The sequence below is a fragment of the Acomys minous genome (genome assembly GCF_964271855.1).
Source record: "Acomys minous genome assembly, chromosome: 1".
Lineage (NCBI taxonomy): Eukaryota > Metazoa > Chordata > Mammalia > Rodentia > Muridae > Acomys > Acomys minous.
In genome coordinates this window covers 29,369,116-29,385,010 of record NC_140483.1, presented here as the reverse complement: position 1 = coordinate 29,385,010, position 15,895 = coordinate 29,369,116, and the positions used below count along the sequence as shown (strand labels likewise).

At 36.0% G+C, this 15,895-nt stretch overlaps 1 protein-coding gene across 5 annotated transcripts in view; it reads left to right on the top strand.

The window, feature by feature from the left end:
• Positions 1–15,895, top strand: part of KIFAP3 (kinesin associated protein 3) — a 135,359-nt gene that overhangs the window by 18,031 nt on the left and 101,433 nt on the right. For all 5 annotated transcript variants that reach the window (XM_084753797.1, XM_084753798.1, XM_084753799.1 and 2 more), the window contains exons 4-9: positions 1,827–1,882; positions 3,820–3,961; positions 8,062–8,161; positions 9,721–9,845; positions 11,698–11,796; positions 13,712–13,890. In XM_084753797.1, coding sequence (XP_084609923.1) covers positions 1,827–1,882; positions 3,820–3,961; positions 8,062–8,161; positions 9,721–9,845; positions 11,698–11,796; positions 13,712–13,890 — 701 coding nt within the window. The remainder of the gene's footprint in view (positions 1–1,826; positions 1,883–3,819; positions 3,962–8,061; positions 8,162–9,720; positions 9,846–11,697; positions 11,797–13,711; positions 13,891–15,895) is intronic.

Genomic DNA, 15,895 nt, shown 5'->3' with positions numbered 1-15,895 from the left:
GAACTCACATCAATCCACCTGCCTCTCCCTCCTGAGTGCTGGGATTAAAGGCGTGCGCCATCACGCCCAGCTCAAATTTACTATTTTATATAATTTATAATTTGAGTGAATTTATTTTAAGTATTAATATACATATGATACATATCACATACTTTAGATGATTCTAGGATATTACCCTTATGGATTTTTAAGAAAGTATAAGATTTTTTTCATCATATTCTTTATTGTCATTTAATGTCCTAAATTCCCTATTAAGGAACTGTACCAATTAATGTTTTAGAACTCAGAAGATATAGAAATAGAAAATATTTTCAAATAAAAATGAAAACACAAATGTGCAAATGGATTAGTGATTGTTTAGTGATTAGATATAATGTATGAAAAAATAAATATAAACAAATATCAATTATATATGCATTAAATAATCAAAGTCAGTATTATTCTTTCTGTACATTAATAGTTGGAAATATACAGTATGTTTTACTGTATATTGAAACTGTACCTATCTAAATTATTTATTTTTTTGTAACTTTTTATGCTTTTATAATTTAAAGCTAGAAGTCTCATCATAAAGATTTGGAAAGAATATTGTTATACATTGTAATGCTGAGATGCATCGCCTTAAATGATTTCTTTTTCTTTGCTTATCAAAACTACTCTTATAATTCATTCTGTTTGAGACAGAATTTAGCTTTTGATGATTTGTCCTTACCTCTCATGGATGCTGCTCCTGAGAGTAGTAAAGGTTAATTCCTTTTTAATTCATTAGCTCTATATTTTTCCTTGGGAGAACAGGCTTCACTAATATTTTTATTGTCAAGAGCATGTTTCTCATCTCCCATCACTCATACCACAGAGCAGGGTTTCTTTTTGTTAGCATGTATTAATTGTATGTTAGCTGCATTAAACCATGATTTGCATTATGACAGTTTGATACGTGAATGTAGTGCTTACATTTATCTCTAGCTTCCGTTCACAACCCCTGCCAGTCCCCCTCTTCTTAGCAAGTAGTCTCCAGTAACGGTCAAGTCTCGTGTGTGTGTGTGTGTGTGTGTGTGTGTACACATATATATTTGCTAATTACACATTCTTTTGTTACTTTTCTATTTTATTTACTTTAGCATATACATTGTTTCTGTTTAGAATTTAAAAATATGCTTTTAACTGAATAGTGTAATAAGTGACCCAAAGTTGTATGCAATACCATTGAAGGCCTCCTTTGGAATAAATGAAGATTAAGTTGATGTAAATATCAAATATTTTTAATTTATGTCCTTTATTTCATTTTTCAGACAAAAATCATCCACTCTTGTTCTTTAAGATTTATTTATTATGTACACAGTGTTCTGCTCGCATGCACAACTGCAGGCCAGAAGAGGGCACCAGTTCTCGTTATAGATGGCTGTGAGCCACCAGGTGCTTGCTGGGAATTGCACTTAGCACCTTTGAAAGAGCAGCTCTTAGCTCTGAACCATCTCTCTACCCCCTTATTTCGCCTTATAATTTACAATTTTTTACTCCTCATGTGTTAACTTTAGTTTTCATATTATTTGTTTTTTTATTACTCATACCATCTTCTTTATCCTGCTGATTTACCTATTCCCATCTTAAATGAGTATTATTGTCAAAGATCTTATTACTTTATGGTCTCTTTGATAGCATCATTAGAACAAATGCCTGATTTTTACATGGAAATACTTTATGCGTTAAGAAATTTTTCATGAAATATTTAGTTTTATATCCCCAGCTTAGGCAGCATTAGATGTTATTAAAAATAAATTCTCATGGTTTATTTGTTTGTTTGTTTGTTTTTTAACTTTTTATAGAAAAAAAAGAAAAATCAAGCAAGCCTAAAGATCCACCTCCTTTTGAAGGGATGGAGGTAAGACTGTATGAATTCTGTTCTATTAACTGAAAGACTGCAGACATCGCCTTTTACCTTCAATAATGCATGTGGCCACATTGTTCAGATGTGGGGTCATTTTAAATGATTTAGTTTAGAGATACCTGAAATGGGCAGAAATATCAAATGCTTAAATATAAAAACCAAAAATTGTTGGTGATGCTTTTTAAAACATAATTTTTATTTTATTAAAAGAAGTGGTAAAAATATTTGGAATACTTTGAAATAAGTTTCAAAATATTTAATCTTTTTTAGTAGGTGAAAATAACTTTATTTTACATTTAATATACAGAGAGACAAATTTTAGAGTTTATGTGTATAGTATAGTTGAGTTGTATAATAAAGTCTAATTGTTAAGAAACAGAACCATAGGGAATTCATAGCCATGTCAAGTATAAATATATACATGCTAGATTTAACAGATATGATTCTACAGATAGATAAGACAAAATAGTTAGATAAGGTTTTCAAAACCCTCAGAGACCTACAAAATATGGCATTTAAAATTTTTTTTTATTAATTTAAGGATTCTGTGACAATAAGACAGGTTAATTCCTGGCAGCACCCTGCCTACCTCAATAAAATAAAATAAAATAAAATAAAATAAACATTGAAGAACCTCTTTGTGGAGATGGCTTCGAGTGTAGCAAAACAGCCACAAGACAAAAATGTCCTCGTTTCTCCCACAGACAGAGATCTGTGTAAAATGGACACACTTAGATACAGACAGAGTTGACGTCCAGACTCTGCCAAGACAGGGTAAACAAGTCCTCAGTGGTTCCTACTTTACAAATATGTCCATCAGATATACTGTGCCGTAGGGCTGAAGATGATGCTCCAATGTTATAGAGAGTTTTGGGTGTTTGTTCAGGCAGTAAACTGTCTCTGTCATTTTTTTCACTTTGGAAGCTGCCAACCTGCACTTCTTGATTACTTAGGTTGTTAAATGTATTCCTTTTCAAGTCTCTAATGGGGTTGAAGACCAGTTAGTTTTAAAATTAAGCTTAGTTGTTTAGGAGTTAAGAAGATACTTTACTTTTAGGTTGATATTGATTCAGTTCAGAACTTTAGGCTCACCAAGATAGAATAGATAATGTTTTATACAAGGTTGCCAAATGCCTTTTGATTAAACATTATTTATGTAAGTCTTACCTATTATAGTTTTAAAATTAAGCTTAGTTGTTGAGAAGTTAAGAAGATACTTTTATGTCTAGATAGATACTTACAGGTTGACAGATATAAGCTTTAATAGATTGATTCAGTTCAGAACTTTAGACTCATCAGGATAAAATAAATAATATTTTCTTCAAGGTTGCCAAATACCTTTTGATTAAAAACATTATGTATATATATGTCTTACCTATTAGTTTCTATAGTTTTTTCATAATTGTACCATGGGTTGGTTAGGTAGAGCAAAAACACATGACTGTCGTAAATAAAAAATTCAGCCCAGATGAAAAGCATTAGCAAGTATTTGAGATTATAAATAAATACTAACTTGATAAAAATTGGTAAAAACAGATGACATAGGATTGAGGCAGGTATCACATGCCTGCCCCACTATCCCACTATGGAAAGTAGTTTAGAAGATTAATGTTTACTCTGCCCCAGGTTAACTAAGGCTATTTTAAGATATAACAAATGTCTGGGTCTTAATTGATTGCTAGCTGGGTATACTGATAATACTAATAATACAGGTAATATTAAAAACAACATTTATATGTGTCCCACTTTATTGTGCTTATAGTTTCATTCTAGCCTTCTAGTACACAAAGGCCTAAAGTGTCTTATCTGCAAAAGATGGCTATTATCTGTTCTTTTTTGTTACGATGATAAATACAATACGGTTCATGAACTGTCATCCGAGAGCAGCTCTGCCCGTGAGAGCCGCTGAGTGCTTCCTGCCTGTCTTTCAGATTGATGAGGTGGCCAACATTAATGACATGGACGAGTACATTGAACTGTTGTATGAAGATATCCCGGACAAGGTTCGGGGTTCTGCCTTGATCCTACAACTTGCTCGAAACCCTGATAACTTGGAAGAGCTACTACTAAACGGTGATTTCTCTTTCTAAATATTAAAAGTAGAAAAACCATGTCAAACAAACCTCCCTTGAAGCTCACACTCAGATCTTAAATATTTTATGTGTGCAAATGCATATATATGTGTTTCTCCTGTCATACATATTAAATTCTGAATTTTAATTCTTTTTTCTTCTATGTATTAGGACTATTTTCAGTTTATTACTTATCTTCCTGTCCTTTCTTTCCATGGTAGGTCTATTTTTCCATTCTTTTATTTTTACCCTGTTTGTGTTTTTGAATATCAAGAGTTGATGTTGGAACTAGCACACTACGGGCCCACCATGGGTTCTTTAGTCCATTTCTGTTTGTTGGTGTGTGTAGTCTCTTCAGCATTGATGTAGTGATCATAAGGTAGGCTTTGTGATTTTGTATTTGCTATGAATGACAAAACTTTTAACATGCTTATCCGTTTTTAAATTATGAACATTTTTTCTCATGATTCTTATCCTCTTTTACTCTTCTATTCCTATTTTCTTCTATACTAGATTTTTTCTAGTTTACAATTTTAAGCTAATTTTCTATAATATGGTTTCCTGAGTTATCTTAGTGATTCCCTGACATTACAATTGACAGTTTCAAACAATCTTGTTCAGATTACTACCACTTAACTTTAACAGTATATAGAAATTTGATTCAATACACCTTTTTACTCTTTTCCCTCTTCACTCCTTTGTACTATAATAATACTAATGACATTTATTGCATGTGTGTGGGGTGTATGTGCATATCTGTATGCATGTTCACTAGTGTATGAGCACACATGTTCATAGACGCATACAATCTCATATGTGCATGTAGAGGCCCAGGGCAGATACCAAGAATTCTGTTTAGTCACTGTCTGCCTTATTATTTGTCTGTCAGTTGAGCCCAGAGCTTGAGGGTATGATTAGTCTGGCTAGTGAGCCTGTTCGTGTTCCACCTGCCAAGCGCTGGAGTTACAGGCAGGTTCTGAGGGGAACCTCGCAGGGGTCAGTGCAGGCAGTGATCTCCGAAGAGGTGAGAATGAAAGCTCAGTTTGGATTGGCTTCATCAGCCTGTATTAAGCCAGGCGGTTCATTGTCAGCATTTTTAAAACACAGTACAGTTTGGGGAAAAGTTTCCAGTTTCAGGTGCACAGTAAAGCTTAAGGTGTGACTACATAGAAACTCCTTTACAAAGTCCATGTGACCATGAGGGTGGAGTCAGCTACAAGGCCTGGGCTCTTGTTTGGTCTCTGAGTGAGACAGCTTAGAGGTCAGCAGTACATGTGACATATCCTGTAAGGATGGGTTCCATTAACTGGGAGCTAAAGATAATGGTGTAGGGAGGGAAGAGCCTGGGCTAAACCTTCTGGGCGAGGCTGTCTCTGCTGATAAGCCAGAAAGTCATCACGTCCTTAAAAATATCCACTCCCACCTTCCTGGGTGGAAAACAGGTAATACCTCCTTTGAGGAGAGGTTCCTGTGTGTCTAGCATTCCCAGTTCCCTGGTGCTCTGGGGGCAAACACCTTAGTGCTCCCAGCAGACGACAGGAATTCTCTTGCACTTTGCATGTGTCATTTTCCTGCCTGCATGTCTCCATGCTTTCTAAGGTAAATCTGCTTGTCATTTTATCAGTGACCCCATGTAGACACAAAGATGTCTGACCACAACCAGGCATGGGTACGTGTTGATATCATTCATTGTGATATATTTGGAGTGTGTGTACCTTTTTGATATTCAGCAAACATGAAGTTTTAGCTGTTATTTTTTTAAATACTCATGTTGCCCCTTCCTATGCTTCTGGAACTTCCATCATGTATGTGTTGGCAGGTTTTGTTCTCCATAGGTCTTTGACTTGATTTTGATTTGTCTCTCTTTTCTTTTCTTCAGACTGACTAAAATCTTCATATTAACTTTTTATACGTCATGTCTGCTGCTAAGACTTCCAGTGAGGTTTTTTGTTTTTTAGCTTTTGTACTCTTGAATTGAGGTTTCTTCATGTTGTTTAGTCCTTCCTTCCCATCAGTTAGTGATCAGAACATGACCTGACCCAGGTATCCAAATTCCCTTTGTTACTGTTCCCGTGTGCCTGCTGTTCTTCAGGGACAGACGCTGTTTCTCCAGAGTCATTCTCCTAGGTACACGTCCCACCCGGTGATGGCTATGCTCTTTTCCTTCTGTTCCACTCCTCTAATTGATATGGCCTGTACCAATATAATCCTGTTGGTTACCGTCCTGTGGTTTTATTTGCGGGGCATGGACAAGGCCTTGTACATGTTAAGGGCATGCTTTCACTAGAGCTGCTTCCCCAGGCTGTGTTCATTTATTAAGTCTGTTTAGTTTCAGTGGTCACGTTTTGCTTTTTTTCCTTTTCTTGAGGAGATAGGAGATGGGAGCCAGAGGTGGATTTTTGTTGCTTTTGCCTTGAGCCAGGGTCTCCTGTAGCACAGACTGGTCCTGAATACATGTGGAGCTAAGGTTAGCCTTGGGTTCTTGACCCCCTGGCTGCACTTCCTGGTGTGCTCTTTAGTTCCTTTGTAAGATAAAGGATGCAATATGCCTTTCTTTTCTCTTCAGAATTCACTTTGCTGCTCTTATACTGAAACTGCACCTAAGTCATGACTTTATACAATAGTCTGCCGTGGTGCACTGAGAAATACGCTTTCCTCTGGCTTAAATTCATCAAATGCTTTTAGGATTTGATAGAAGAAAAAATGAGGCCAAATTCCCTACTAAGAAGAACCTTTTGGACATTTGGGTGTGTACTGCCCATTTGCTTATGTGATTTTTCAATAACTTTGACCAAATTTGCATTAGTTCAATGACCTAAACTGTGTTCTGAAATGATATTGACAGATATTTCTTAGTTTGCTAAAAAAATAAATAAATAAAATAAAAATAAAAATAAAAAGATTTAGTTGTTAAATTGATTAATCCGCCGGGCGGTGGTGGCACACGACTTTAATCCCAGCACTCGGGAGACAGAGGTAGATGGATCTTTGTGAGTTCAAGGCCAGCCTGGTCTACAAGGTGAGTCTAGGACAGCCAAGGCTAACATAGAGAAACCCTGTCTCGAAAAACAAAACAAAATAAATTGATTAATCCTAATGCAGGTAATTCTTATTTCATAATCTGAATAACCAGAGAGTGAAATAAGATGAACATTTTACAGCCATAATAAACATCGATAATGTACAGTTAGTGGACAAAGTGTTTTCCACGCACCATCAGATGGCCAGCACCCACATGAACACTGTGAGGAAGTTGTATCCCAGTTTTAATTTCAATGTAGACACATAATTCCCACAGCAAGCAAGCTAGCTAGAGTAGACTTCCAAGGAGTGCTGGATTCAGCTGGGAGACACTGCCTCAATTCGGAAGGTGGCAAACAATTGAGGAAAACTTCCTCATATCAGCCTTTAACCTCTGTGCAGACACACAAGTACCTCAAACACATACCTATCCAAAAAAGAAGAAGAAGAAGAAAAAGAAGAGGAGGAGGAGGAGAAGGAAAGAAGAAGAAAGAAGAAATCTTGCAACAACTTATTTAAAATTGACCTTATATTTACTTAATATCACCAAATATTCACTAATAAATTAGTTACTTATGCCTTTCTCTAGCAGAGAGTTATTTTCTGAAATTTCTATTTTATTTATGTCTGTTGGTATGTGATATGGAAATATTACTTTTCTTCACAAATTTTACTTATTTACTTTATGGAGCTAAGTTGGCTAAGCTGCACATTTATATTCTAAGTATGTTCTAGTCTTTGTCTTACTAGAGTAAGTCAGGGGTTAAAGAAGAAAGCAAAGTAGGTACAGGAGTAAGATTCCAGCAGAACCAGGTGGGGATGGGCAGCCTCGCACGTCTCACTGTCACATTTATCTAAGGCACATCTGATTTCTTTACTGCATACAAGCGTATGTCAGGTAACTTTTGAGTAAAAGTTAGACTTCTAAATTAGCTTTCCGTATTGGAAAGAAACATCCTACTCTTTAGTCCCAGTTCCATCTTGACTTTGTTACTTATTCATAAGTAGACATTTAAAACCAGCCTCCCTTTATGTCAAAGGCCAGGTAAATGATCATATCCGTATGGCTCCTTTCTTTAGAAACTGCCCTGGGTGCACTAGCAAGAGTCCTGAGAGAAGACTGGAAACAAAGTGTTGAGTTAGCTACAAATATCATTTATATCTTCTTTTGCTTTTCTAGGTAAGTACAGAGTCTGAAAGAACTAATCAGCTAACCTCTGTTGCTGTCTGCAAAGACCATTGATTCTCTCCGTCTTTGTGTATTTGCTCATGCTCTGCTTCTTATTCCTAGCTTGTGATGCTGTTTTTCTTTCATTCAGTCCTCTCTTCACTGTGCCTGCACGTGTGAATGAGCGCGCACACACACACACACACACACTCACACACACATACACACACACACACACACACACACACACACACACACACACTCATATACACTCCAGTTGGCATAATGGCCTGAGGTGTGATTATGGCTCTGGAGCAAACGGATCTCAGGTTGAATGCAGTGTCTGCCCCTTACTCCCTGTGCACTCTTGGTTGTTCTATGTAATCTCTCTGGGCCTCAGTTCCTTCCTGTATAAAATTGTCATTGTAATAGCCATGTTTTCTTCAGGTAGATTTTAGGATCAAATGATTCACAATTACATACTTAGGATAAAAGTCTGGCCCAGAGTAAAGTACTCATATGTATACACACACACATGAACAGACAAGTACAAGAATATTATTATACTCATGCTTCTGTATTTAAATTTTTATCAATTTAATATATTCTTAGAGAATACACTCTCACAGTTTGATTAAGTGTAACAATATATAAATGATTAAATTCAGATGATTTGAATTTTATACTCTGTAAACACCACTTCTTTGTATTGAGCATGATTTAATTCCTCTCTTCCAGTTCTTTCAAAAATATATTAAGTCGAACTGTAGTCACCACAGTGTGCTATAAAATTGAATTAATTCCTCCTATGTTACTGTATGTTAGTTTTGGTACCCATTATCCAACTTTCCTTTATTCTCCCTAATTTTAACCGTTCCTAACCTCTAGAAGTTCTAGTCTACTCCCTTTATTTGAAGACAACTCTTCCCTTCCACATGTCTGAACAACGACATATGGCATTTGCTTTTCTTTGTTTGACTTATTTCACTTAACAGAATGTCCTCCAGTTCCATTCATATTTCTAATTATGAAATTTTATTTTCTTAATGGTTAAATATGTTTATTTGCATGCGTATGTTCTTAATAATATTAAAATTTCATGAGAAATTTCTAGCCAATTAGATTTTAATAATAAACCAGCATCAGCAAAGAAATTTTATTGAATAAATATTTGAATAAATTATCTAGCAAGTATATATATACAATAAATAAAATGAGTGACTTGTATTATTATAGTATTAGTTTTGTTAGACAATATTCCCAAATGTATTCTGAAATTATTTGAGTAGTTAATACAGTGATTAATCACAAAAACTTGCTTAATAATGTTATTTTAGGTAAGGGTAGAATGTTAAGACATATGTAAGGTAAACTTGTAATTTCAAATTTTTGTTTAAATTTAAATTTTAAAATTTATTTAAAGAATTTTGATACTATGTTTATATTCATTCATTGAAATATGTGTCAGACTTATTTTTGTATGGTTTATAGCAGTTTGGACCAAAACCAAAGTTTATCTTCACAAACAAAATGTATTCTTTTCAAATGTATATTAAAATTCTTCTTTAAAGCTTTTCTCATTTTCATGGACTCATCACTCATTATAAAATTGGAGCACTATGTATGAACATCATTGATCATGAGTTAAAAAGACATGAGCTTTGGCAAGAGGAACTTTCAAAGAAGAAGAAAGCTGATATCCTTTAGGTGCCATTCTGACCCACTGCTGACGCTTTGGTGCTTTGGATGGATAGCGTGGCTGTATTCTTTCTGTTTTTTGTTAGTTTGTTTTTTAAATTCCTATCATAGTCTTTGGGAATCATGCAAGAATGTGTCGACGATAAAGCTAGAGATTAGAGTTATCAGAATAAAAACAGTTTGGCGTAGACTTTTCGTCTGTTCACATCTTGGCCAGTTAATGAGGTAGAAGAATGAAGCCAGGAGCAGTACTGGATAATTGGGTATTCACGTAGCTGCACTATGGCGTCCACTATGACCCGTGTGTTCGGTGGCATTTGGCTCACCACTGCTGCTGATGTGCCTCCAAGTAACTTTGGAAGCAACTTGTTCAAGGAAACTAATTTACAATCTACATTTCTATGAAGTTCAGTTTTTCTCGTTAAGTGAAAAAAATATTATTGTTAATGGATTTGAGGGATGTATAGAATGCTGGAACCCATGGGAGGAACTTTAGAAATTCTCTATTTTAATACAGCTTATGGTCTAAAAATGTTTTGGTGGTTCCTTAATGAATGCTTTCAAACACCGTAACTGTGTTACTCCCCACTGGCTTGAGGCATGTGGGGTTTAGAATTCTGTTTAGTTTAGTGTTCCTTTCTTTTTTGAGCTATAGTCTACATTCAGATAACTTTTATCTCTTGATTGCAGTCTTTCATACTGAATACAGTATGAGCATTAAAGTAATCTCTTTTGAAGATATTTATCATATAGTCTTTACAGGTTAATTCTAGCTTGACTAGTCCTTGACTAGTCAAACCTGTCTTAACATGAGGTGTTTTATAGATCAACAAGCCATGTAGGCAATTTCTCTAAGAAAAAATGAGGCAGAGAGGCAAACAGACTTAATCATAACTGGCTAAGATTGCTTTATTGAAACAATGAGGGACCCCAACTTTTGTGCAGGATGAAAGCTGATTGCATTTAGAGAGCTTGGGGTCAAGTATATAGACATAGGTAGATACCCGGAAGCTATTTTGTGTGTGTGTGTGTGTGTGTGTGTGTGTGTGTGTGTGTGTGTGTGTGTGTGTGTGTGTGTGTTTAAAATGATGAGCAGAGTAGATTGCTTTCCATACCTGGGCTTAGACAAGCTAGGACCAAGCCATTCTTAGCCTATTGCCCAGTAGCCTGACTCAATTCCTCTTGACCTGAGGCTCTTTCCTATTAAGTCCTGTTTGGCTAAGTATGGTGCATTTCTTAACTCTCTTTTGTGGAACTGATGGGCCTTGTTCTTTAGAATGTTCTTTAGAATAGTCCTTCCCCTGGAGTCTCTAACCCAAGCAAGGTGCTCAAAAGCTATAGATTTAATCTGCATATTTGAATAATCGGGGGTGGGGGTCTACCTGAAATAGTTTATTATTATGAAATTGCATCCCTTTCTCTAAGAAAGTAACCTTTTTAAATAGACCCACCTATAGTCTGTTGAAAGTTTTAGACTTGGTAACTTTCATTAAGATTATTTGCATGTAATTCCTGAGAATCTAAATATTTGGTAAAGTTTCAGCATTTCCTCGTATTAAGACTCTGAGGAAAGTCTGGGAACATTGGCTAACATGTGCTGTTATGCACAGTCCTGCAGCTAAGATTTTAGTGTTTGATAGTGCATGCTGGAAACACCAGAGGCAAAGATAGGTGGGTCTCTCTCAGTCTGGGGCCAGATTATTTTATAGAGTTATATAATGAAATGCTGTCTTAATTAATAATAATAATAATAATTTACATAGAAAACATAATAGCACTGTTCTCAAAGTAGTCTTTAGTAGGTTTTCTTCACTTCAGTTTATGCTTGTGAGCCTTAACTTGAGTTTTACTTGATGAAGACCTTGAAAATCAAGCCTTGAGAAAAGACTATGATAAAACGTTCAAAAAGTACCAGGGACTTGTGGTAAAACAAGAGCAGCTGTTGAGAGGTATGAGTTCCTGCGCACTTTCTGAAACCTGACACTAGAAAACTGATGTCAAACTTAAAAATATTTTCATTTAATATAGAATAAATTCTGTTTCCAAAATTTGTTGAATAATAAGAGACTTTACTATTGTGGCTTTGTGTCACTTAAGATGCAAAGTCTTAAGATTTAGTAGAATGATACTGAGAGCATTAGAGTGCGGGCCGATGGTCGACTATGGATTTTAGTTTATTTCATTGCTTATTTGATGAACTTTGTGCATGGAAATGTTTATACACGGATAAGTTTTTCTTTCTTGATAGTTCTTAGCTTTTCTAACTACACGGAATTTTTCAACGTTTTCTGTTTTTCTGTCTTGTTTGACATTGCTAGGGACAGAACCTAGGGCTGTACTGCCTGGCAGGCATCTTGCTTCTGACCTGTCTCCCCGAGCCTGTTTTAAAGATTTGAAGTTGAATAGTTAAGTTCAGCCTATTAGAAAAGAAGCCAGTCACCTTTTCAATGTTCAGTATTTAAAGACGCTAGAACATAATGACTTTTACGGGTCATCCTATAAGCCACAATACATTAAAGATAATTGTTTTCCTAGAATTTTAAAACACAAAGTTGATTTTTTTTAACTTATAAAATAGTAAGCTTCATTCCTAACCAAAATACGTTATGTAAGTATTTTTTGTTCTGTTTAAATAGTTTTATTGAGAGATAATTGATAGGTAGTAAACTGTATGCTATTAAAATATACAGTTTGGCCAGGTGTGGTGGCGCACGCCTTTAATCCCAGCACTTGGGGAGCAGAGGCAGGTGGATCTCTGTGAGTTCAAGGACACCCTGGTCTACAAAGAGAGTTCCATGGCTGCCAGGCTATTACACAGAGATACTCTGTCTCAAAAGTACACACACACACACACACAAACACACAAATTTGGTAAATTTTAATTTAAGCAAATAATTACTGGACTATGACCATTTTCAAGGTAGATATGTCTATCTCATATAGCTGCCTTGTATATCTGTTGTATCTGTTGGCTTCCCTTCATTCCTCCTTATCCTCCTTCTCTAGCAAAGTATACCACCTTCTACTGCTATAAGGTGGACTTATATAGTATCTTGTTTGCTCAGAATAAGGATGCATCCATGTTATTAGATTTAATTATTGATTTTAAATTCTCTATGTTCTTTTGTTTATAGTCATTTGGAGTCTTTCCAGTTTGTGCAGTTGCTGTGTTCCTTTCAGTATTCACTATAGGCCTTGCATGGGCAGTTATCATTTCTTACTTTTATCCCTAGAGATGGCATAACGAGCAATGCTTAGCTTCATAGACTACTACTACATGGGCGTGGCCTCCCTGCAGTCCTCCTAGCTGATGCTCCCACAAACACTATATAACAGTCTCAGATTATTTTATTGAAAAAAAGACCTCTGCAAATTGAGGTTTTGTGAAATGATATCTTCCCCTGTTTATCATTTGCTGACTTTATACCATTAATTGCCATTTAGTTACTATTAAACTCTAAGCTCCTGGAGAATGTGAACCATTATATGTATTTTTCTGGTCTCAGCTTCATAAGCATATAATGTTCATAGAACACATGTGATGTGGAAGCAGAAATGAGGCTCAGGGTTGGGGGATGGGCTCAGCAGAGGGAGGAGGATCAGCAAAACAGAGGACGTTTGAAAAGGCACAATAAAGTCTAACTAAGAAAATAATAAAATAACTAGAGGAATATGATTCTCTGTGGTGTATTATATAATACCTATGCCTTATCTGATAAAGCTTTAATGTCTCAATTATGTTAAAATGTTTAAAATAATACAGAACCTTCTAAGAACTGTGTCCATGACCTTGGCGAGTAGAACTCATATTTAATTATTGATTGACTATGCCATTCATTCAATTCTTTGTGTTCTTATTCCTAGTTGCTCTCTATTTGCTTCTGAACCTTGCTGAGGACACACGTACAGAACTGAAGATGAGGAACAAGAATATAGTTCACATGTTGGTGAAGGCTCTTGACCGGGACAATTTTGAGCTGCTCATTCTAGTTGTGTCATTCCTGAAGAAACTCAGTATCTTTATGGAGAATAAAAACGACATGGTAATGTGCAAAGCTTCTTTAATAGTCCACATTAGCCATTTTAAAGTTAAGCTATTCTGATAAAACATAAACATTTTCTATCCCTACTATGATAACTGGGAATATTTTATAATGACTGTAATGCTTCATTAGGAGATACAACCAATATCACTACTGTTCTAGACAATTGAAATTTTCTAAGTAAAAGTGTTTTCTAATATACCATATAATAGATATTATCATATCTTTTTAAAAAATTGCTTAAACCTTCAGGTCCATTGATGTTACTAAACTGTTTTACCTCTTGCATTTCTGATTGTAGCTTATTCATTAAATGCTTATAATTAAGTATGAAGAGAACTATCAGAAAGTTCTCAACAGAACTACATTTACATTTAATTTCTGGTGATGTCATAGAATCAGAAGATAAAAATCAGCTCAGCTCATCAAATATTGTTTTACTGGGGAAGAAAAAAAATGAGGCTCAACAAAGTTAACCACTCATCCTCCAGAGTTGTGAGAAGTTAGGTTTTCATTTTAGACATGTGCACTTCAGTTTCACCGGGGAGCAATGCCCGTGTGGGGACGGAATCAGGTGGAATTAGTACCTCCAGAACTCAGCTGAGCTGTTGTGCCTGCCACATTTAATCACCCTGCTTCCTGATTTCACCCCGAGATAGCAAAGGATCACAAACACTGAGGACTGTCCTTAAGCCATCTCTAAACTCAGCTTCATACTTTGTTTTGTTTTTTTGCCTTTTGAGGGGGGAGATTTTAATCTTTATTTTTATTGTTGTTGTTTAGTTTTTCTTTCTTTAGTAGGTTTTGGGGGTCTTTGAAACAAGGTATCATTTAGCCCAGGCTGTCCTCAATCTTAAAAAGCAAGGTTGGACTTATGCTGCTTACCTTCTGCCTCCACCTCCCAAGTGCTGGAATTACAGATGGAAGCCCTGTAATCAGGGTTTCCCTGTGTAACATCCCTGGCTGCCCTTGCTCTCCTGGAACTCACTCTGTAGACCAGGCTGGCCTTGAACGCACAGAGATACACCTACCTCTGCCTCCCAAGTGCTGGGACTAAGGGCATGCGCTACCACCGCCCAGCCTTGTTGTTTTCAAGCAAGACGAACAGCAATTTTTATAATGAATTATTGAGAGTATCATATCTTTATATAATGTGTTTTGCTCGAGTCTACGCCCCATTCCTTCCCTTCCAATTTCTTCCCTACTCTCTACCACACCCCACTTTCTTTCCCAATATCATGAACTCTTTTATTTAACCCACTGAGTTCCTTTAGTGGTACCTGAATGTTCAGGATACAGGATGGTGTACTGGAGCATGGGCAGCCTCTCAAGGCTACATCCCCTAAGAAGACTGAATCTCCCTCCCTGAGCAGCCATCAAGTGCCAGTAGCTTCTCAGCTAGGGATGGGATCACCTTTTCCCTGTATATTTAAGATAAATTAATATATTTCTTATATGATTTAAGGTAAATTCATAAGGCATATATATAACATGTGTGTGTGAATGAAACCTTAGGGAAATCAAATTTTAATTTCATGCATTGTGAAATAGTTTTTATTTGCTTTTATTTTTCACTTATTTAAAAATGTAATTGGCTGTGATATAGCTTAATGGCAGGAGTGCTTGGGTTTGTTTTTTTCAAGATTGAAAAAAAAACCCTATCCATTGGTTGAGTTAAAACAGATGGTAGGGCAGATTAGTCCCACTAGACAAAATATACCTGAAAATTTTAGACATTTCTTGAAGTCCAGGCTCTCTCCAAATTTTGATAAGATTTCAAAAAACCATCTTGAATTAAACAATTAAAATGTTTTACCTTCAGTGTCCGAGACTTGTATATGCATTTACTAGTCTTAGCTAATGGCATAGACAGCTGCCTTATTAATCGTGTGGATAAAGGGCCTGAGGCCTCTTTCCCTAAGGCCTTCTTACAGCCCTGGCTATTGGCTATCACCTGGACCTTAGATCTTACAGCCCTCACTATTGGCTGTCTCCTGAACCTTAG